This window comes from Pleuronectes platessa, chromosome 17 (genome assembly GCF_947347685.1).
Source record: "Pleuronectes platessa chromosome 17, fPlePla1.1, whole genome shotgun sequence".
Classification (NCBI taxonomy): Eukaryota; Metazoa; Chordata; class Actinopteri; order Pleuronectiformes; family Pleuronectidae; genus Pleuronectes; species Pleuronectes platessa.
In genome coordinates this window covers 11,955,173-11,979,683 of record NC_070642.1, presented here as the reverse complement: position 1 = coordinate 11,979,683, position 24,511 = coordinate 11,955,173, and the positions used below count along the sequence as shown (strand labels likewise).

Genomic DNA, 24,511 nt, shown 5'->3' with positions numbered 1-24,511 from the left:
ACATATGTTGAGCCAGTTTGTGACAAAGTCGACATTCTGACTTTCACTTTCTCTTCTGTCTTGCCTGTCATGGTCAGACTCACTTGATCGCCAACGAGACGAACCCTTGATGCTTTAAAATTATTGGACAGTTATTGTTTATTCTTATATTAAATATATATTTATTATTAGAGTCAATCATCTGTCGCGTGACTCGGATAAAAAAGGTCAGTGTTTCTTTTTCCTTTTCTTTTCCGCCCACCATTTTCTCCAGTGTAACGTCGTGAGGTTCATTCTGTCGTCACAACTGGTTTATGTCTGTTTTTTGTAATATGTTATCAAAATCATTAAGTCAAAGAGAGAGGCAGAGGGGGAAGGGGGGCAGAAGGACAGGGAGGAACGTGGGGAGGGACGTGTGGTAAAGAGGGGGAGAAAGATACCGGGGGAGAGAGAAAGAGAGAGGAAGAGGGTTGGATAAGGGGGTAAGAGGGAGAAATAGAAATGGGGGGGGGGGGGGGGGGGTAATGAAGGGACGAAAAAATATATATACGGGGTGAGAGAAAAAGAGAGAGGAAGAGGGTTGGAGAAGGGGGAAAGAGGGAGAAAGAGAAAGGGGGTCAGAAAGAGAGAGGGGGGATTAATGAAGGGAGGAAGAGGGGGAGAAAGTAAGGATAGAGGAAGAGGGAGAGATAGAAGGAGGGAGGAAAAGAGAGCAAAAGGGAGGGGTTAGGGGGAAGGAGGAAGAGATGGGGTAGGTGGAAGTGGAGGTAGAAAGAGAAAGTCAGAGGGAAAGAGGGAGGGAGGAAGAGAGGGGGGAGGAAGATGTGAACAGAGAGGTTCATTGTTCTTAAAGTCCTGTTCTTGTTACTTTTCTGTTAGTTTTTTGTTTGTTTTTCTTCAGGTGCAGTCATGGGAGATTTACTGAAGGAAATACAGATCATGTCCCCAGAGGCAGCTGACGTCCTGAAACGTGAGTGAACTTTTCTAACATGCATATCCACAGGAAACACACGCACCACCACCATACCGACCAAAATGATATGATCAATATTTTGTTAATAATTCCAGAAAAAGTAGCAGATGCAAGTAACCTAAAATATTTATTAGAAGTAAAAATAACATAGCACCATATAACAACACACATGCTAAATTAACATTTAAGAGTGTAGACTTGAGCTTGCTAAGGAAGTCACTTCTGAAGATTATGCTAATGCTGAAGACGGTACATTAAATAGTCTGCTGCTTCTTCTGCCACATTTCTAAGACACAAAACTAATACAGGTTGCCACGGCAATCATGGTAATTAAAGGTAGAACAGCTCCACCTTATAGTCAGAACTTGAACACAGTATATAGTGAAGCTGGAAGCAGCTCCCTCACTTTAGCTTTATTGTACAAGCACCAGTCAGGGTTTAGTCCTCCCCCAGAGACACTTGAACACCTGAAAGGGAAATTCAAATGGACTGATTTTGTAACATTATCAACAAAACTACCTGCTCAACACCTGCGTACTGTATTTATATATAGAAGCAGGTTTGGAAACCGACAGTGACATCCAGTCACTGACTCGAGAGGACCTGCACGAGCTGTTACCCGGACGCAAGTATTTCAAACTGAGAAAGGACTTGTTTGATAAGATAAAAAAAATCGGTCAGTTATCAGGTTATAAGAAGTTGTGATGAAGAAGAGCTAAGTAGAGATACATGACTTGGGAACTAGTAACCAGGAATAATAATGATGAGTAGAATGCTCAATTAGTATTATTTCTGCTTTATTGTTTGCGTTTCAGAGGCCACCAAATATGCCACTAGAAAAACAGGGGGAGCTGCAAAATAATTTGGCCAGCTGTAAGTACACATGGCATTTCTAACACTCTCACTATTGTGTTGGCCTGTGTGGTTTGTAAAGTAACTATGTTGCCTTTCAAATTCTAACATCCTCAACCTGTTACTCTCCCTTCAGCTGCCCAAATTGACCCTGGGGTCATTATGAAACACATCGGCCTCATTCATGAACAATTGGAATATGTGCAGCTCCTCCTTAATGATGAGAACCGACTGAAGAACATCAACACAAGGCAGCCGTACTCAAAAGCTGATGAAGGTGTAGCGCCCTTCTAATTTGATTAAATTAGGTTTTCCTACATGTACAGTTTATGCTAAATTGTCACTAATGTGGGCCTGAAATGGTAATGATGTTGTTGACATGTATCTGTTTAATTTGGGGAAGTTTGTGTTAGATATAGAAACGTCCTATGTTTTAAAGAGCCTTTGAACCCCTCAGTTTATTTTTATGGGTTGGATTTGTTCAGGCAGGTGTCAATCATTGTATTTGCCATTGGGGATTAACCTGTCGGATGGTCAGGGGGGCGGGAGAGAAAGAAGCTGCGGAAAGATGCTGAAGAGACTATGTTATATGGAAGAAAACTTAAAGTTAACTTGAAGAACAGTTATACTATTAACCGTTTGCAACCGGGCGTTTGCGTGAGGGTTTGTTTATTTTGCTTAAGAGTGTAAACGAGCGTGCTTTAGAACTGTGGCTTTTTGCTAAGGGGCTAACGCAAGCTGACCACGAGTACGGGACTGTTTTGCTAGCGGTGAGCATAACCAACTGCGTGTACGGGAGAGGCCAGGATAAGGACGGACTTTGCCACGTGCTGCAGCAGAGGAGTTGGTGTTGGAACGAGCATCTAGACGGGTTCCTGATCGTGTTGCTGCCTCTTGGAAGAGGTTGCCTTTTCAAGGAGTTTACCGTGTCTCATTTTTTTTGCCTGATTCGGGTGTGAGTATATGGACTTTTCTTTTGAAGAGGATTTCTGTATGAGCTCCAACAAGCGCGCCAACACTGGTACCAGTAACTGAATCTTTCAAAAAACCCCGGGGTATTAGTATAGGGTTATAAATCTGTGTTTTCATGTGTTCATGGGTCAATCTAAGGTAAAATGAAAAAGAGAGCTGAGTTATATTGTTTAGAAATAAAACGGATTAATATTGCTCTCAAATCTTGTCTTTCCAATGTTTTTTCATGTTGATTGTATTGTTTCATATTGAATAAGGGCTATAGTTACAGTTGAAATATACTGCATGGGAAATCAATGCTCATTGCCAGTATAGTTACATTAATAGACTAACCAGGCCTCTTGGCATCTTAGCCAGAGTCATCTTTGAGTTGTGTTTAGTGTACACCATTCCAGAAAATATATTTCGTAGCTCTCACCATTTCACAACCCATGCAGTAACTTTTATACGTTAAAGGGACATTCTATAAAAGTAATTTAGTCAAACCAGATTCGAGTGAGAGGGCTACAAAGGTTATACTTCTGTTTTATTTTGGTGTCATTGTATCTTAAGTGCGTGAGAAACGTCATCATTAACAGGAAGAAGCAATATTTAATTTTCATGTTCATAAACATTATGTATTTAATATATAATGTGTATTATAGTTATTACTATGTCACAGTTAAGTTTGTACCCAATATGATCTTTATCAACAAGAGGTCGCCATCCACAAGGAGCACAAGGTACATCTATTTATTCCGTGACCCACTCTTGTGACGTGGTAACTGAGTCGTGCAGACCCAACTAGTCGATGTGCGTCATTTGATTGATCACTGCAGTTGTCTGACTGACTTTTTGATACTATGAATTCATCCATCCATCCAATGTCTTTACCTTATGGGAGGTTGGGTCGCAATTGAGGCATTCCAGACGTCCCCCTCCCCAGCCATGGGGTCTAGCTCGTACTGGGGGGGATCCCAAGGTGTTCCCAGGTCAGATGGGATATACATTTCCTCCAGTGAGTTCTGGATCTACCCTAGGTTATACTCCCAGTTGGCTGTGCCCAGTAAACCTCCAGTGGAAGTTGCCCGGGATGCATCCTGACCAGATGTCTGAACCACCTCCACTGTCCCTTTGCAGCTGCAGTTCTACTCTGAGCTCCAGATGTCTAAACTCTTCATCCTATATCTCTATGGCTGAACCACAGCTAACCTACCGGGGAAACTAATTTTGGCTTCTTGTATTCACTACCTACATTTTTCAATCACTGCTCAGAGCTTGTGAGCGCAGGTGAAGGTTGGAATGTAGATCGACTGGTAAATCAAAAGCTTTGCCCTGCGGCTCAGCTCCTTCTTCACCACAAAAAGTCCGGTACACCGGCTGCACTACTGCTGATGCTACACCGACCCACCTGTCAATCTCATGCCCCACCTCACCCTCACTCCTGAACGAGACCCTGGGACACTTAATCTCCTTTACTTGTGGCCAAATCTGGAGAATTCAAGAAAGTGAATAGGCGACAAAATGGTGTTAAAGTATGTAAGTGTGTGTGTATGATATTATTTCAGAACCTCAAATTCAACATCTTGGGAGCATTTGTTTAATATAAACAAACCTGACTCCAATTGGTAAAAAGAATACAAACAACTGTGGTTCTGTTTTTCTAATTAGGAGACTCAAACGCCAGGACGTCACCACACTACTTTCAGGAAGGTACGTTGAATAATTAAACAATCAGCAGTAGCAGCACAGTATTACTTGTAGTAGAAGTAGTAAAAAAGGTCTGATTAACTGGGTCTTATTTATAAAAATGGGAGCTTACAATTTATACTTCACTCATAGCAAGATCACTCGATTCTTGTAATTGTACACGTGTCAGCTTCACAACCTTTTTTCTTCCTATAATCACAGTGAAGTACAAGATGGTTGTCAGAGGTCAAACCTTTGGCGCCCATACACAGCTGATGGATCAAGTGAAGCGCGCCACTAAGGGCGACGTTCGGCTTTTGGAAAACTCTCAGGACAGCCAGATTATTATTGTCTTCTGTCCAATCACGTCACGCATTGAGTGGGACGTGAAGGCAGCGATGAGTGGTGTCCCAGGTGAGGGCCTTTTTGCAGCCAAATTCATTTGAACAGGAAGCTCAATAAATGAAATGTAAGATGTACGCAATCAACATTTAGTTGCTAGGATATTGATATATTACTAACATAGTCTTTTAAATTCAGAATTCAAAGAAATATAAATGTCTTGATTATATCCTGTCTACATGAAATATATATCCTTTTTTCTCCTCCACAGGTGACAAACCCGTCATTCTGGTGAAAATGCACCATGTATGTGAGTCCAAGTCCTCACTGTGTTCAAATACATCAATTGATGACAGGAATATTGTCTTGCAGGTCAATGTTTTCTACCATGAGAACTTACGTGGGTTACTGGAGTGCAAACTAAATGAAACTGCTGTCTCTGGGATAAAACAAGAATTACTGAAGCACAGTGATCATAGAAGTTCAGTTACCAGTGCAAGTACTTCTCGTTGGGGTATTAGTATGCCAAAACTTCCTAGCCTGAAGAAGTCGGGCGTGGAGGATGGGCGTGGAGGCACAACAGGTGGGGCGCGCGGCCACGAGGGGAAAATGTGAGGCGGAACTAATATTAACGGCGGAGCAGTAAACAAATCACAGTCAAGGCGGTAGGACATGAGGAGAGACCAGTGTGTATTTATGTCTGAAAACTCTATAAGACCCAACAAATTAAGAAGATCCTTAGAAACATTACACCCCAGTCACATGCATGTGTACTTTTTGGCTGAGCTTTATCATCTTTGTAACAAAGTGATGATGATTGAATTCATGAAAAAAATTCTAGCTCCAAAGTGGGGCATGACAGAAAAAGTTGGAGAACCACATGGCTGGATAACAATCTTGTTTACAAACAAACAACATAACCACTTTGATGGAGGTAAAAAAATAAATAATGCAATGGATGGTATGAGCTCCAACATCAGAAACAAAATGAAAACAATTATTATTAATGGATCTTGAACCAATGTGGCCCGGGAAAGGGAAGTCTGGGGCCCCCTGCTTGAGCTGCTCCCCCCGCGACCCGACCCTGGATAAGCGGACGAAAATGAGATGAGATCTTGAGCTAAATATATATTAGAGGTATGTTGAACATTGTTATAACTTTAAAATCACAGAGGAGAAGATGACATTAATTGAGTTTTTTTTCCATGTCTGCTGTTAATTTTCTAAAGTTGCCATCATTTAATGTGTTGTGTCTTTGTACCAGTCATGGTTTTTAAGTAAGAGATTAACAATGCAGAGGCTACACATTCAGTGATCAGACAACTTTGTGTATTGACCTACGAGAGACAAAACTATGAATAGATTCTCAAATGAAGGTTGTTTTAATGTACATTTTGCTGTAACTGCTTATAATGGAATGCTTCAGAATACATGATGTATAATTACTGTACATGATAAAACAAAATAAACTTCAAGTATGGGTATGACCATAATGGCTGAATGATTCTTCAGTGTTTATCTTCAGAATGTATTTGTTTCATATTATATGCAACTCATTTAAGACTTTGAAGAAGTTCACCTGACATAATGTTTAATAAATGTACTTAAGTAAATGCATACTTACATTACTATGTGGTTATATGCATATGTGTAGCTAATGTTTTTCAGTATTGGGGATGATTAGGGCCTTCAATTGGATTTACACCACTAGGCTCCGAATTATATAAGATTATAAGATAAGATAAAATAAGGATGGGTGGATGCTTTGTTGATCCCGAGGGAAATGTAATCATCCAGTAGCACACACAAGAGCATAAGAATAATTAAAGTTGAAAATTAGTCAAGAAGGTCCACTGCGGTGAGATGAAAGTCTCGCTACCAGAACTACTACAAAGGTGCACGTGCTAATGGAGATACAAATATTTTATTTAAAAGCCGAATCAAAGACACAAGTAGCCAACGCAGAGTATTAAGTAAAATATAAATACAGATTTTAAGATAAATAACGACAGCTATACAAAGTTATGCAGATAAGACTAACAGCCTGCAAAATTGTGGTACAGCAGATAGAAGTGTATTTAAAAAAAAAAGTGAAAACAGTGCAAGAAAAATATTAAATGATCAGTTATTGATACCCATTCGAGTATTTGGCAGCACTAGTACAAAATAAATAGAGGTAATAATAATAATAATAAAATAGATCTATATTGGAGCAATTAGACACAAAAACAATGACACAGAAATTTACAGCAGTGACCTTAAGTGAAGCCAATCAGTACATCAAACTGCAGGATAGCTTTTTTGAAGTGTATCATGTTGAATTTGTAATTCACTACATTTTAATTATTATAAATGTGACATTTGTACTCGATAAATAAATCACCCTGAGCAGGTTGCCAGTCCAACAAACTACAATCACATTCACATTCACACCTTTGAACTGTGGCATGAAGGTAGTGTACTGGGAGAAATTCCACTCAGACACAAGGAGAACATGCAAACTCCACAAAGTATAAGACACTGGGATTCGGACCAGGAACCATCTAGCTGTAAGGCAACAGTGCCAGCCACCACTTCACCATGCTGCCCAACCAGTCATGTGATCCTGTCACTCATAAACAAGACCAGCTAGTAAGACTGACACATGTATGTTTAAAATCCTGACTCCAGCCTTAAATCTGCAGTGAACCGTTAGACTGGAGGCCAAACCAGCCTGTTGAGATTCCTGCCCACTGGATCCAACACATAGACTCCTGATACCCAATTATCATCTTCCAGCCAAAGATTGCCACTGCTTGTAAAAAAGAAACCACTATGCTGAACAAGCTTTGCAGTTAAATGTTTGACTAACCTTCTTTTTGTATGCATGTATTCCCAAAAAGAACGGAGAATATCAAAGAGCTTCTGTTGTTCTCGTTGTGCAAGAAAAATATTAAATAATCAGTTATTGATACCCATTCGAGTATTTGGCAGCACTAGTACAAAATAAATAGAGGTAATAATAATAATAATAAAATAGATCTATATTGGAGCAATTAGACACAAAAACAATGACACAGAAATTTACAGCAGTGACCTTAAGTGAAGCCAATCAGTACATCAAACTGCAGGATAGCTTTTTTGAAGTGTATCATGTTGAATTTGTAATTCACTACATTTTAATTATTATAAATGTGACATTTGTACTCGATAAATAAATCACCCTGAGCAGGTTGCCAGTCCAACAAACTACCATCACATTCACATTCACACCTTTGAACTGTGGCATGAAGGTAGTGTACTGGGAGAAATTCCCCTCAGTCACAAGGAGAACATGCAAACTCCACAAAGTATAAGACACTGGGATTCGGACCAGGAACCATCTAGCTGTAAGGCAACAGTGCCAGCCACCACTTCACAATGCTGCCCAACCAGTCATGTGATCATGTCACTCATAAACACGACCAGCTAGTAAGACTGGCACATGTTTGTTTAAAATCCTGACTCCAGCCTTAAATCTGCAGTGAACCGTTAGACTGGAGGCCAAACCAGCCTGTGCTTTTTTACAACCACTGCTTGTAAAAAAGAAACCACTCTGCTGAACAAGCTTTGCAGTTAAATGTTTGACTAACCTTCTTTTTGTATGCATGTATTCCCAAAAAGGACGGAGAATATCAAAGAGCTTCTGTTTTTCCAGCATTAATCTCTTCTTTTGACACAATTAACGTTTGTGTTTTGTTCCACTGTAGAGGGTTCAAAGACTGAAGTGAAATATCAAAAGCATGTGAGCTGCACAGGACCAACGCTAAGCCGTTGAAGGAGCAGTCGCACATGTTCAGTGGTGCATGTCATCACGTACAGAGCAAGCGACGCAGAGCGATCTGCACAAAACTGTCTCATATTCCATCAACATACATGACGGAGACTAAGAAGCACCACCGGGAGCTGCCTGGCCCCCTGAGGAAAGTCTGACACAGGAGAGAAAAGCCCCTCACACACTGACAGTGTCACAGCTGAGAGGGAAAAAAAACTCAGCTTCCAACACTTGCAGACAAACTGCTGAGTGACATTAGACTTGGATTCTACATCGCTCCTCGCTTTTCTTTATTCTTCAGCATCGTCATCTGCGATGCTGTGTGTTTGGAAAGAACAGAAAGCTCGTCTGAGAAGAGGAACTGACTGAACTCTAGACTCACTCATTTCAGGGAGAAACAGATAAATACACACAGTGCACACACAAGAGACAGGGTACACCCATGACAGGACAGACATATGAGACAAACTCAGATTCACACCTATGGGCAATTTTGGATCTCCAATTAATGGACGCTCTCCCCATGTCTGCACTCCACACAGAAAGACCCTGATCGGCCAGCAGGTTTGGAACCAGAAGCTTTAATCTGTACTAACCAGTAAAACCAGCATGTGATCCCTTTGCAGAAAATGTCTCCAACACACAGTTTGGTCTTTGTCATGCTCCCATTTGTGATCTTGATTTTTACAAGCAATCATATATGATCACATTTTAAAGCAGCACAAAGTTAATAGAGTGGAGAGTAAGTCATTATTTAATATGATAAATAATATATAACATAAATATTAAGTGTTGAAGTAGTTTATCACTGCATCCACACACTGAGAGTCTGTATTGAGAAAGAAGGATATTATTTCCAAAAGCCTAACAAAATGCAGCGGTGCAATATTATTGATAATATTACAATACTTCCCATGAAGTATTTTTTTCAGTTTTTGCACTATTCCTGTTTGCACTTCTCTCATCCTATAATCCACCATGTGCCGTATGACTGCATACATTGTTGTACTATGTACCAGCTTATATGTTCTGTACACCGGGGATCAGAGAGAGGCGGTATATACATCGTGTACATTTGGCAGAATTGACAGTAAAGTTGACTTGGCCTTTGACTTGAAAAGTTGTGCAGTGCTGCCCTCTGCTGGTTACACTCGACATGTGAACATAAACGTGTTACTAAAGATGATATATGATGCCACATTAAGTCTGTGACGCACATCTGGGTAAACAATGACAGTGTTTATAATAATAATAATAATCATAATCATTAATTATTAGTGATAATGATATGTCACCGGAGTTTCACTCTGATATTATATATATATGCTCAAACACACACACACAAATATAAACAAATATGTATACAAAAATCCCAGTCATAAAGAGAGTGAACGCAGCTGATCTCTGTCATGGTCAGACTCACTTGATCGCCAACGAGACGAACCCTTGATGCTTACAAATTATTGGACAGTTATTGATTATTCTTAAATTTCATATATATAGGTTATTGAAGTCAATCATCTGTCTCTTGACTCGGATCAAAAAGGTCAGTGTTTCTTTTTCCATTTCTTTTCCGTCCACCATTTTCTCTAGTGTAATGTCGTGAGGTTCATTCTGTCGTCACAAGTGGTTTATGTCTTGTTTTTGTAATATGTTATCCAACTCATCAAGTCATAGAGAGAGGCAGAAAAACAGGGAGAACATGGGGGGGTGGGGGGGGGGGGGGGGGGTAGAGGGGTAGAAAGACTTAGAGAGAGAAAGATACAGGGGGAGAGAGGAAGAGGGTTGGAGAAGGAGGAAAGAGGGAGAATGAGAAACGGAAGGGGGTAGAAAGAGAGAGGGGATAAACGAAGGGAGAAAAAGTGGGAGAAAGTAAGGAGGGAGAAAGAGGGAGAGAGAGATTATGAGGGAGGAAGAGACAGAGAAAGGGAGGGGTGAGGGGTGGGAGGAAGAGATAGGGTAGGTGGAGATAGAAAGAGAAAGTCAGAGAGAAAGAGGGAGAGAGAAACAGAAATACAGATCATGTCCCCAGAGGCAGCAGACGCCCTGAAACGTGAGTGAACTTTTCTAACATAGATATCCACAGGAAACACACGCACCACCACCATACTGACCAAAATGATATGATCAATATTTTGTTAATAGGTCCAGAAAATGTAGCAGATGCAAGTAACCCAATATATTTATTAGAAGTAAAAATAACATAGCACCATATAACAACACACGTGCTAAATTAACATTTAAGAGTGTAGACTTGAGCTTGCTAAGGAAGTCACTTCTGAAGATTATGATAATGATGAAGATGGTATATTAAATAGCCTGCTGCTTGTTCTGCCACATTTCTAAGACACAAAACTAATACAGGTTGCCACGGCAATTATGGTAATTAAAACTTATAGTCAGAACTTGACCACAGTATATAGTGAAGCTGGAAGCAGCTCCCTCACTTTAGCTTTATTGTACAAGCACCAGTCAGGGTTTAGTCCTCCCTCAGAGACACTTGAACACCTGAAAGGGAAATTCAAATGGATTGATTTTGTAACATTATCAACAAAACTACCTGCTCAACACCTGCGTACTGTATTTATATATAGAAGCAGGTTTTGAAACCGACAGTGACATCCAGTCACTGACTCGAGAGGATCTGACCCAGCTGTTACCCAGAGCCGGGGATTTCAAACTGAGAAAGAACGTGTTTGAGACGATTCAAAAATCGGTGAGTTAACAGGTTATAAGAAGTTGTGATGAAGAAGAGCTAAGTAGAGATACATGACTTGGGAACTAGTAACCAGGAATAATAATGATGTGTATAATGCTCAATTAGTATTATTTCTGTTATATTGTTTGCGTTTTAGATGCCACCAAAGAAGCTGCTAAAAGAACTGGGAGAGCTGCAACATAAATTGGCCACCAGTAAGTTATTATGGCATTTCTAACACTTTCACTTTTGTTTTGCAGTCACTATCGAAAAGTTGGGAGGATGTCTCTACTGATAATTTTGACCGACTGAAGAACAACAACACAAGGCAGCCGTACTCAAAAGCTTACAAAGGTCATACTTCTGCTTTATTTTGGTGTCATTTTATCTTAAGTGCGTGAGTAACCTCATCATTAAGAGGAAGAAGCAATATTTCAGTTTCATATTTATAAACATTTTTTTTTAATATATCATGTGTATTATAGTTATTACTATATCACAGTTTAGTTGGTACCCAATAGGATCTTTGTCAGAAACAAGAAAAGACCATCAACAAGGAGCACAAGGTACATCTATTTATTCAGTGACCCACTCTTGTGATGTGTTAAATGAGTCGTGCAGACCCAACTAGTCGATGTGCGTCATTTGATCAATCACTGCATTTGTCTGACTGACTTTTTATACCATGAATTCATCCATCCATCCAATGTCTTTACCTTATGGGAGGTTGGGTCGCAATTGAGGCATCACAGATGTCCCCCTCCTCAGCCATGGTCTCTACCTCGTACTGGTGGGGATCCCAATGTGTTCCCAGGTCAGATGGGATAATAATGTCTCCAGTGAGTTCTGGAACTACCCTAGGTTATCCTCCCAGTTGGCTGTGCCCAGTAAACCTCCAGTGGAAGGTGCCCAGGAGGCATCCTGACCAGATGTCTGAACCACCTCCACTGTACCTTTGCAGCTGCAGTTGAACTCTGAGCTCCAGATGTCTAAACTCTTCACCCTATATCTCTATGGCTGAACCACAGCTAACCTACCGGGGAAACTAAATTTGGCTTCTTGTATTCACAACCTACATTTTTCAATCACTGCTCAGAGCTTGTGAGCGCAGGTGAAGGTTGGAATGTAGATCGACTGGTAAATCAAAAGCTTTGCCCTGCGGCTCAGCTCCTTCTTCACCACAAAAAGTCCTGTACACCGGCTGCACTACTGCTGATGCTACACCGACCCACCTGTCAATCTCATGCCCCACCTCACCCTCACTTGTGAACCTGACCCTGAGATACTTAAACTCCTTCACTTGTGGCCAAATCTGGAGAATTAAAGAAAGTGAATAGGCGACAAAAATTGTGTTAAAGTGAGTGTGTGTGTGTGTGTGTGTGTGTGTGTGTGTGTGTACTATGGTATTATTTCAGAATCTTGGGAGTATTTGTTTAATATAAACCAACCTGACTCCAATTGGTAAAAAGAATACAAACAACTGTGGTTCTGTCTTTCCAATTAGGAGACTCAAATGCCAGGATGTCAGCACACTACTTTCAGGAAGGTAAGTTGAATAATTAAACAATCAGCAGTAGCTGCAGAGTATTACTTGTAGTAGAAGCAGTAAAAAGGTCTGATTAACAGGGTCATATTTATAAAAATGGGAGCTTAGAATTGACACTTAACTCATAGCAAGATCACCTGATTCTTGTAATTGTATACGTGTCAGCTTCACAACCTTTTTTCTTCCTATTGTCACAGTGAAGTACAAGATGGTTGTCAGAGGTCAAACCTTTGGCGCCCATACACAGCTGATGGATCAAGTGAATCGCGCCACTAAGGGCGACGTCCGGCTTTTGGAAAACTCTCAGGACAGCCAGATTATTATTGTTTTCTGTCCAATCACTACACGCCCTGAGTCAGACGTGAAGAGAGCGATGACAGGTGTCCCAGGTAAGGGCCTTTTTGCAGCCAAATTCATTTGAACAAGAAGCTCAATATAATTTGTTTGAAATATGAGATGTACGCAATAGACATTTAGTTGCTAAGATATTGATATATTACTAACAGTCTTTTTAATTCAGAATTCAAAGAAATATAAATGTCTTGATTATATACTGTGTACATGAAATATATATCCTTTTTTCCCCTCCACAGGTGACAAACCCGTCATTCTGGTGAAAATGCACCATGTATGTGAGTCCAAGTCCTCACTGTGTTTAAATACATCGATTGATGACAGGAATGACGTGTTGCAGGTCAATGTTTTCTACCATGAGAACTTACGTGGGTTACTGGAGTGCAAACTAAATGACACAGCTGTCTCTGAGATAAAACAAGAATTACTGAAGCACAGTGATCATAGAAGTACAGATACCAGGGCAAGTACTTCTGGTCAGGGTCCTTCAAGTTGGCTTGACCCTCGTACCTGGATGTGGGGCTCAGAGGCAAAACAGCTGGGACGTGGAGGCACAACAGGTGGGACGAGCGGCCGGGAGGGGGCGAATGTGAGACGGAAGTAATATTATAGCCGAACTAATGTTTTGACATCCGCATCACTTTAACGGCGGAGCAGTAAAAAAATCAGGGTCAATGCGGTAGGACATGAGGAGAGACCAGTGTGTATTTTATGCCTGAAAACTCTATAAGACCCAACAAATTAAGAAGACCCTTAGAAACATTACACCCCAGTCACATGCATGTGTTCTTTTTGGCTGAGCTTTATCATCTTTGTAACAAAGTGATTATAATTGAATTCATGAAAACAATTTTAGCTCCAAAGTGGGGCATGAAAGTTTGAGAACCACTGGGTTAAGATAACAATCTTGTTTACAAACAACAAGGTGAATACATAACCACTTTGATGGAGGTAAAAAAAAAAATCGCATTGGATGGTATCAGCTCCAACAACAGAAACAAACAGAGAAAATGTATAATTAACCAAATATATATTAACAGTATGTTAAACATTGGTATGTAAAATCACAGAGGAGAGGATGACATTAAATAATTTTTTTTCCATGTCTGCTGTTAATTTTCTAAAGCTGCCATAATTTAATGTGGTGTGTCTTTGTACCAGTCATGGTTTTTAAGTAAGAGATTAACAGTGCAGAGGCTACACATTCAGTGATCAGACAACTTTGTGTATTGACCTACGAGAGACAAAACAATGAATAGATTCGCAAATAAAGTTTGTTTTAATGTACATTTTGCTCTAACTGCTTACAATGGAATGCCTCAGAATGCTTCATATGTAATTAATGTACATGATAACACAAAATAAACTTCAAGTATGGGTATGACCATAATGGATGAATGATTCTATAGTGTTTATCTTCAGAATGTATTTGTTTCGTATTACGTGCAACTCATTTAAGACTTTGAAGAAGTTCACCTGACATCATGTTTAATAAATGTACTTAAAGACATGCACACTTGCATTGCTGTGTGGTTATATGCATATGTGTAGCTAATGTTTTTAAGAATTGGTGATTATTAGGGCCTTCAATTGGATTTAAACCACTAGGCTCCAAATTATATCAAATTAGATAAAATAAGATAAAATAAGGATGGATGGATGCTTTGTTGATCCCGAGGGAAATTTTGTCATCCAGTAGCAAACACAAGAGCAGAAGAATAATAAAAGTTGAAAATGAGTCAAGAATAGTTCCACTGCGGTGAGATGAAAGTCTCGCCACCAGAACTTCTACAAAGCTGTCACTGTAGAGAAGTACGTGCTAATGGAGATACTGACAATACAAATAGTTTAAGTAAAAGGTGATTGAAAGACACAAGTAACCAAGGCAGAGTATTAAGTAAAATATAAATGCAGATTTCAAGATAAATAACTAAAGCTATACAAAGTTGTGCATTAGAATAACAGCCTGTAAAATGATGGTACAGCAGATAGAAGTGTATTTATAAAAAAAATTATTCGAAGTATTTGGCAGCACAAGTAAAAAATGATATATAATGACAGAACTATATTGGAGCAATTGTACACAAAAAACAATGACACAGACATTTACAGCAGTGCCCTGAAATGAAATATCATGTTGAACTTCTAATTCACAAAATTTTAATAATTATAAACATTCACACCTTTGAACTGTGGGATGAAGATGGAGTACTGGGAGAAATTCCACTCAGACACAAGGAGAACATGCAAACTCCACAAAGAATAAGACACTGGGATTCGGACCAGGAACCATCTAGCTGTAAGGCAACAGTGCCAGCCACCACTTCACCATGCTGCCCAACCAGTCATGTGATCCTGTCACTCATAAACACGTCCAGCAAAGAAGAATGACACTTGTTGATTTAAAATCCTGACTCCAGCCTTAAATCTGCAGTGAACAGTTAGACTGGAGGCCAAACCAGCCTGTTGAGATTCCTGCCCACTGGATCCAACACATAGACTCCTGATACCCAATTATCATCTTCCAGCTAAAGATTGCCACTGCTTGTAAAAAAGAAACCACTCTGCTGAACAAGCTTTGCAGTTAAATGTTTGACTAAGTAACCCTCTTTTTGTATGCATGTATTCCCAAAGAGGAAGGAGAATATCAAAGAGCTTCTGTTGTTCTCGTTGTAAATAAAGCATTAATCTCTTCTTTTGACACAATTAACGTTTGTGTTTTGTTCCACTATAGAGGGTTCAAAGACTGAAGTGAAATATCAAAAGCATGTGAGCTGCACAGGACCAACGCTAAGCCAATGAAGGAGCAGTCGCACATGTTCAGTGGTGCATGTCATCACGTACAGAGCAAGCGACGCAGAGCGATCTGCACTAAACTGTCTCATATTCCATCAACATACATGACGGAGACTAAGAAGCACCACCGGGAGCTGCCTGGCCCCCTGAGGAAAGTCTGACACAGGAGAGAAAAGCCCTTCACTCACTGACAGTGTCACAGCTTCAAGGAAAAAAAAAACTCAGCTTCCAACACTTGCAGACAAACCGCTGAGTGACATTAGACTTGGATTCTACATCGCTCCTCGCTTTTCTTTATTCTCCAGCATCGTCATTTGAGCAGGTTAAAGCCCTCAAAAAGCCAACTACTTTGCCTGAATAATAATAATAATAACAATTATTACAATTTCAATAGGGCCTCCCACTGTAAGTGCTCGGGCCCTAATCAGTAGACATAATGATACTAACATGTCACCGGAGGTTCTCACTCACTCACTCACCCGCACACACACACACACACACACAAACACACACACACACACACACACCCCACACACACACACATACACACACACACACACACACACACACACACACATCGAAGTCATAAAGAGAGTGAACGCAGCTGATCTCTGCCCCATTGACCAATGATCGTTCGCAGCGTCGTTAACACATGACGAAAGTCGACATTCTAATTTCACTTTCTCTTCTGTCTTGCCTGTCATGGTCAGACGCACTTCATCGCCAACGAGACGAACCCTTGATGCTTTAAAATTATTGGACAGTTATTGATTATTCTTATATATTATATATATATATATATATATATTGATTATTGAAGTCAATCATCTGTCGCGTGACTCGGATCAAAAAGGTAAGTGTTTCTTTTTCCTTTTCTTTTCCGTCCACCATTTTCTCCAGTGTAACGTCGTGAGGTTCATTCTGTCGTCACAACTGGTTTATGTCTTGTTTTTGTCACTGCATCCACACACTGACAGTCTGTATAGAGAAAGAAGGATATCATGTTTACAAAAGCCTAACAAAATGCAGCAGTGCAATATTATGAATAATATTACATTTCTTCACATTAAGTCTTTTTTCAGTTTTTGCACTATACCTGTTTACACTTCTCTTATCGTATAATCCACAATGTGCCGTATGACTGCATACATTGTTGTACTATGTACTAGCTTATATGTTCTGTACACCGGGGATCAGAGAGAGGCGGTATATACATCGTGTACACCTGGCAGAATTGACAGTAAAGTTGACTTGGCCTCTGACTTGAAAAGTTGTGTACTGCCGCCCTCTGCTGGTTACACTCGACATTGGAACATGAACTTGTTACTGAAGATGATATATATCTGGGTAAACAATGACAGTGTTTATAATAACAATAATAATCATAATAATCAAATTAGTTAATTATTAGTAATGATAATAAGATAACACATGACGCAAGTCAACGTTCTAACTTTCACTTTCTCTTCTGTCTTGACTGTCATGGTCAGACTCACATTCTGCTGAAACACTTGATTGCCAACGAGACGAGCCCTTGATGCCTTAAAATTATTGGACAGTTATTGATTATTCTTATATTAAATATATATTGATTATTAGAGTCAATAATCTGTCGCGTGACTCGGATCAAAAAGGTCAGTGTTTATTTTTCCTTTTATTTTTCGTCCACCATTTTCTCCAGTTTAACGTCGTGAGGTTCATTCGGTAGTCACAAAGGTTTATGTCTTGTTTTTGTAATATGTTATCAAAATCATCAAGTCATGGAGAGAGGCAGAGGGGGAAGGGGGGCAGAAGGACAGGGAGAAACGGGGGGGGGGGGGGGAGGGGAAAGATACAGGGGGAGAGAGGAAGAGGGTTGGAGAGGGGGGGGGGAAGGGAGAAAGGGAAGGGGGGTAGAAAGAGAGAGAGGGGATTAACGAAGGGAGGAAGAGGGGGAGAAAGTAAGGAGAGAGGAAGAGGGAGAGAGAGAAGGAGGGAAGAAAAGAGAGTGAAAGGGAGGGGTTAGGGGGAGGGAAGAAGAGATGGGGTAAGTTGAGGTAGAAAGAGAAAGTCAGAGAGAAAGAGGGAGGGAGGAAGAGATGGGGGAGGAAGATGTGAACAGAGAGGTTCATTGTTCTAAAAGTGTTCTTGTTATTTATCCGTTTGTTTTTTGTTTGTTTTTTCTTCAGGTGCAGTCATGGGAGATTTACTGAAGGAAATACAGATCATGTCCCAAAAGGCAGCTGACGTCCTGAAACGTGAGTGAACTTTTCTAACATGCATATCCACAGGAAACACACACACCACCACCATACTGACCAAAATGATATGATCAATAATTTGTTAAAAAGTCCAGAAAAAGTAGCAGATGCAAGTAACCCAATATATTTATTAGAAGTAAAAATAACATAGCACCATATAACAGCACACGTGCTAAATTAACATTTAAGAGTGTAGACTTGAGCTTGCTAAGGAAGTCACTTCTGAAGATTATGCTAATGCTGAAGACGGTACATTAAATAGCTTGCTGCTTCTTCTGCCACATTTCTAAGACACAAAACTAATACAGGTTGCCACGGCAATCATGGTAATTAAAGGTCGAACAGCTCCAACTTATAGTCAGAACTTAACCACAGTATATAGTGAAGCTGGAAGCAGCTCCCTCACTTTAGCTTTATTGTACAAGCACCAGTCAGGGTTTAGTCCTCCCTCAGAGACACTTGAACACCTGAAAGGGAAATTCAAATGGACTGATTTTGTAACATTATCAACAAAACTACCTGCTCAACACCTGCGTACTGTATTTATATATAGAAGCAGGTTTGGAAACCGACACTGACATCCAGTCACTGACTCGAGAGGATCTGACCCAGCTGTTACCCAGAGCCGGGGATTTCAAACTGAGAAAGAACGTGTTTGAGATGATTCAAAAATCGGTGAGTTAACAGGTTATAAGAAGTTGTGATGAAGTAGAGCTAATTAGAGATACATGACTTGGGAACTAGTAACCAGGAATGAGTAGAATGCTCGATTAGTATTATTTCTGTTATATTGTCTGCGTTTCAGAGGCCACCAAATATGCTGCTAGAAGAACTGGGAGAGCTGCAAAATAATTTGACCAGCTGTAAGTAAACATAGCATTTCTAACTCTTTCACTTTTGTTTTGAAGTCACAATTGAAAAGTTGGGAGATCCTTCCTAATGATAATGTTGACCTACTGAAGAACAACAAGACAAGGCAGCCGTACTCAAAACCTGACAAAGGTCATACCTCTTTTTTTTTTTTGGTGTCTTTGTATCTTAAGTGTGTGAGAAACCTCATCATTAACATGAAGAAGTAATATTTCAGTTTCATGTTTATAAACATTATGTTTTGAATATATCATGTGTATTATAGTTATTACTATATCAGAATTAAGATTTTACCCAAAAGGATCTTTGTCAACAAGAGGTCACCATCAACAAGGAGCACAAGGTATATCTATTTATTCAGTGACTCACTCTTGTGGTGTGGTAAATTAGTCGTGCAGGCCCAACTAGTCGATGTGCTTCATTTGATTGAGCACTGTAGTCGTCTGACTGACTTTTTGATACTATGAATTCATCCATCCATCCAATGTCTTTACCTTATGGGAGGTTGGGTCGCAATTGAGGCATCCCAGATGTCCCCCTCCCCAGCCATGGTCTCTAGCTCGTACTGGGGGGGATCCCAATGTGTTCCCAGGTCAGATGGGATGTCGTCACAACTGGTTTATGTCTTGTTTTTGTAATATGTTATAAAAAACAAGTCAAAGAGAGAGGCAGATGGGGAAAGGGGGCAAAAAAACAGAGAGGAACGGGGGGGGGGGGGGTGGTTGGGGGAGAAAGACATAGAGAGGAAAAAAAATATATACGGGGTGAGAGAAAAAGAGAGAGGAAGAGGGTTGGAGAAGGGGGAAAGAGGGAGAAAGAGAAGGGGGGTCAGAAAGAGAGAGGGGGGATTAATGAAGGGAGGAAGAGGGGGAGAAAGTAAGGATAGAGGAAGAGGGAGAGATAAAAGGAGGGAGGAAAAGAGAGCAAAAGGGAGGGGTTAGGGGGAGGGAGGAAGAGATGGGGTAGGTGGAGGTGGAGGTAGAAAGAGAAAGTCAGAGGGAAAGAGGGAGGGAGGAAGAGAGGGGGGAGGAAGATGTGAACAGAGAGGTTCATTGTTCTTAAAGTCCTGTTCTTGTTACTTTTCTGTTAGTTTTTTGTTTGTTTTTCTTCAGGTACAGTCATGGGAGATTTACTGAAGGAAATACAGATCATGTCCCCAAAGGCAGCTGACGTCCTGAAACGTGAGTGAACTTTTCTAAACTGCATATCCACAGGAAACACACACACCACCACCATGCTGACCAAAATGATATGATCAATATTTTGTTAATAATTCCAGAAAAAGTAGCAGATGCAGGTAACCTAAAATATTTATTAGAAGTAAAAATAACATAGCACCATATAACAACACACATGCTAAATTAACATTTAAGAGTGTAGACTTGAGCTTGCTAAGGAAGTCACTTCTGAAGATTATGCTAATGCTGAAGACGGTACATTAAATAGCTTGCTGCTTCTTCTTCCACATTTCTAAGACACAAAACTAATACAGGTTGCCACGGCAATCATGGTAATTAAAGGTAGAACAGCTCCACCTTATAGTCAGAACTTGACCACAGTATATAGTGAAGCTGGAAGCAGCTCCCTCACTTTAGCTTTATTGTACAAGCACCAGTCAGGGTTTAGTCCTCCCTCAGAGACACTTGAACACCTGAAAGGGAAATTCAAATGGACTGATTTTGTAACATTATCAACAAAACTACCTGCTCAACACCTGCGTACTGTATTTATATATAGAAGCAGGTTTGGAAACTGACAGTGACATCCAGTCACTGACTCGAGAGGATCTGCACGAGGTGTTACCCGGACGCAAGGATTTCAAACTGAGAAAGGACTTGTTTGATAAGATAAAAAAATCGGTGAGTTATCAGGTTATAAGAAGTTGTGATGAAGAAGAGCTAAGTAGAGATACATGACTTGGGAACTAGTAACCAGGAATAATAATGATGAGTAGAATGCTCAATTAGTATTATTTTTGCTTTATTGCTTGCGTTTCAGAGGCCACCAAATATGCCGCTGAATGAACAGGGGGAGCTGCAAAATAATTTGGCCAGCTGTAAGTACACATGGCATTTCTAACACTCTCACTATTGTGTTGGCCTGTGTGGTTTGTAAAGTAACTATGTTGCCTTTCAAATTCTAACATCCTCAACCTGTTACTCTCCCTTCAGCTGCCCAAATTGACCCTGGGGTCATTATGAAACACATCGGCCTCATTCATGAACAATTGGAATATGTGCAGCTCCTCCTTAATGATGAGAACCGACTGAAGAACATCAACACAAGGCAGCCGTACTCAAAAGCTGATGAAGGTCATACTTCTGTTTTATTTTGGTGTCATTGTATCTTAAGTGCGTGAGAAACGTCATCATTAACAGGAAGAAGCAATATTTAATTTTCATGTTTATAAACATTATGTATTTAATATATAATGTGTATTATAGTTATTACTATGTCACAGATAAGTTGGTACCCAATATGATCTTTATCAACAAGAGGTCGCCATCCACAAGGAGCACAAGGTACATCTATTTATTCCGTGACCCACTCTTGTGACGTGGTAACTGAGTCGTGCAGGCCCAACTAGTCGATGTGCTTCATTTGATTGAGCACTGTAGTTGTCTGACTGACTTTTTGATACTATGAATTCATCCATCCATCCAATGTCTTTACCTTATGGGAGGTTGGGTCGCAATTGAGGCATTCCAGACGTCCCCCTCCCCAGCCATGGGGTCTAGCTCGTACTGGGGGGGATCCCAAGGTGTTCCCAGGTCAGATGGGATATAAATTTCCTCCAGTGAGTTCTGGATCTACCCTAGGTTATACTCCCAGTTGGCTGTGCCCAGTAAACCTCCAGTGGAAGTTGCCCGGGATGCATCCTGACCAGATGTCTGAACCACCTCCACTGTCCCTTTGCAGCTGCAGTTCTACTCTGAGCTCCAGATGTCTAAACTCTTCATCCTATATCTCTATGGCTGAACCACAGCTAACCTACCGGGGAAACTAATTTTGGCTTCTTGTATTCACAACCTACATTTTTCAATCACTGCTCAGAGCTTGTGAGCGCAGGTGAAGGTTGGAATGTAGATCGACTGGTAAATCAAAAGCTTTGCCCTGCGGCTCAGCTCCTTCTTCACCACAAACAGTCCGGTACACCGGCTGCACTACTGCTGATGCTCCACCGACCCACCTGTCAATCTCATGCCCCACCTCACCCTCACTCGTGAACGAGACCCTGGGACACTTAAACTCCTTCACTTGTGGCCAAATCTGGAGAATTCAAGAAATTGAATAGGCGACAAAATGGTGTTAAAGTATGTAAGTGTGTGTGTGTGTGTATGATATTATTTTAGAACCTCAAATTCAACATCTTGGGAGCATTTGTTTAATATAAACAAACCTGACTCCAATTGGTAAAAAGAATACAAACAACTGTGGTTCTGTCTTTCCAATTAGGAGACTCAAACGCCAGGACGTCACCACACTACTTTCAGGAAGGTAAGTTGAATAATTAAACAATCAGCAGTAGCAGCACAGTATTACTTGTAGTAGAAGCAGTAAAAAAGGTCTGATTAACTGGGTCTTATTTATAAAAATGGGAGCTTACAATTTATACTTCACTCATAGCAAGATCACTCGATTCTTGTAATTGTACACGTGTCAGCTTCACAACCTTTTTTCTTCCTATAGTCACAGTGAAGTACAAGATGGTTGTCAGAGGTCAAACCTTTGGCGCCCATACACAGCTGATGGATCAAGTGAAGCGCGCCACTAAGGGCGACGTTCGGCTTTTGGAAAACTCTCAGGACAGCAAGATTATTATTGTCTTCTGTCCAATCACGTCACGCGTTGAGTGGGACGTGAAGGCAGCGATGAGTGGTGTCCCAGGTGAGGGCCTTTTTGCAGCCAAATTCATTTGAACAGGAAGCTCAATAAATGAAATGTAAGATGTACGCAATCAACATTTAGTTGCTAGGATATTGATATATTACTAACATAGTCTTTTAAATTCAGAATTCAAAGAAATATAAATGTCCTGATTATATCCTGTCTACATGAAATATATATCCTTTTTTCTCCTCCACAGGTGACAAACCCGTCATTCTGGTGAAAATGCACCATGTATGTGAGTCCAAGTCCTCACTGTGTTCAAATACATCGATTGATGACAGGAATATTGTCTTGCAGGTCAATGTTTTCTACCATGAGAACTTACGTGGGTTACTGGAGTGCAAACTAAATGAAAAGGGTGTCTCTGGGATAAAACAAGAATTACTGAAGCACAGTGTTCATAGAAGTACAGATACCAGGGCAAGTACTTCTCGTTGGGGTATTAGTATGCCAAAACTTCCTAGCCTGAAGAAGTCGGGCGTGGAGGATGGGCGTGGAGGCACAACAGGTGGGGCGCGCGGCCACGAGGGGAAAATGTGAGGCGGAACTAATATTAACGGCGGAGCAGTAAACAAATCACAGTCAAGGCGGTAGGACATGAGGAGAGACCAGTGTGTATTTATGTCTGAAAACTCTATAAGACCCAACAAATTAAGAAGATCCTTAGAAACATTACACCCCAGTCACATGCATGTGTACTTTTTGGCTGAGCTTTATCATCTTTGTAACAAAGTGATGATGATTGAATTCATGAAAAAAATTCTAGCTCCAAAGTGGGGCATGACAGAAAAAGTTGGAGAACCACATGGCTGGATAACAATCTTGTTTACAAACAAACAACATAACCACTTTGATGGAGGTAAAAAAATAAATAATGCAATGGATGGTATGAGCTCCAACATCAGAAACAAAATGAAAACAATTATTATTAATGGATCTTGAACCAATGTGGCCCGGGAAAGGGAAGTCTGGGGCCCCCTGCTTGAGCTGCTCCCCCCGCGACCCGACCCCGGATAAGCGGACGAAAATGAGATGAGATCTTGAGCTAAATATATATTAGAGGTATGTTGAACATTGTTATAACTTTAAAATCACAGAGGAGAAGATGACATTAATTGAGTTTTTTTTCCATGTCTGCTGTTAATTTTCTAAAGTTGCCATCATTTAATGTGTTGTGTCTTTGTACCAGTCATGGTTTTTAAGTAAGAGATTAACAGTGCAGAGGCTACACATTCAGTGATCAGACAACTTTGTGTATTGACCTACGAGAGACAAAACAATGAATAGATTCGCAAATGAAGGTTGTTTTAATGTACATTTTGCTGTAACTGCTTATAATGGAATGCTTCAGAATACATGATGTATAATTACTGTACATGATAAAACAAAATAAACTTCAAGTATGGGTATGACCATAATGGCTGAATGATTCTATAGTGTTTATCTTCAGAATGTATTTGTTTCATATTATATGCAACTCATTTAAGACTTTGAAGAAGTTCACCTGACATAATGTTTAATAAATGTACTTAAGTAA

At 40.3% G+C, this 24,511-nt stretch overlaps 3 protein-coding genes across 8 annotated transcripts in view; all 3 read left to right on the top strand.

Moving 5' to 3' along the window:
* Positions 1-33: 33 nt before the first annotated feature.
* Positions 34-14,567, top strand: LOC128459737 (uncharacterized). Of its 5 annotated transcripts, none has more exons than XM_053444580.1 (7): positions 34-206; positions 881-949; positions 1,768-1,825; positions 1,941-2,081; positions 4,427-4,468; positions 4,667-4,858; positions 13,417-14,567. In XM_053444580.1, the coding sequence occupies exons 3-7, from the start codon at positions 1,780-1,782 to the stop codon at positions 13,779-13,781; spliced, it is 786 nt and encodes a 261-aa protein (XP_053300555.1). In that variant the 5' UTR covers positions 34-206; positions 881-949; positions 1,768-1,779; the 3' UTR covers positions 13,782-14,567. The 5 variants fall into 5 exon arrangements, 4 of the variants coding, with proteins under 4 accessions (XP_053300555.1, XP_053300554.1, XP_053300556.1 ...); XM_053444579.1 differs by having other exon boundaries at positions 4,661-4,858; XM_053444581.1 differs by lacking the exon at positions 13,417-14,567 and adding an exon at positions 5,058-5,792 and having other exon boundaries at positions 4,661-4,858.
* A 2,852-nt stretch (positions 14,568-17,419) lies between these two features.
* The window catches only part of LOC128459733 (uncharacterized), a 54,035-nt gene continuing 46,943 nt past the window's right edge, over positions 17,420-24,511 (top strand). Inside the window, exons 1-4 of one of the 2 annotated variants that reach the window (XM_053444559.1) lie at positions 17,420-17,607; positions 18,142-18,210; positions 18,767-18,888; positions 19,019-19,076. In XM_053444559.1, coding sequence (XP_053300534.1) covers positions 18,150-18,210; positions 18,767-18,888; positions 19,019-19,076 — 241 coding nt within the window. In that variant the 5' untranslated portion in view covers positions 17,420-17,607; positions 18,142-18,149. The remainder of the gene's footprint in view (positions 17,608-18,141; positions 18,211-18,766; positions 18,889-19,018; positions 19,077-24,511) is intronic. The other variant, XM_053444558.1, reaches the window with a different exon arrangement.
* On the top strand, positions 19,321-24,400 carry LOC128459740 (uncharacterized). Its single transcript, XM_053444585.1, has 4 exons — positions 19,321-19,426; positions 22,540-22,581; positions 22,774-22,971; positions 23,171-24,400. The coding sequence occupies exons 1-4, from the start codon at positions 19,336-19,338 to the stop codon at positions 23,512-23,514; spliced, it is 675 nt and encodes a 224-aa protein (XP_053300560.1). The 5' UTR covers positions 19,321-19,335; the 3' UTR covers positions 23,515-24,400.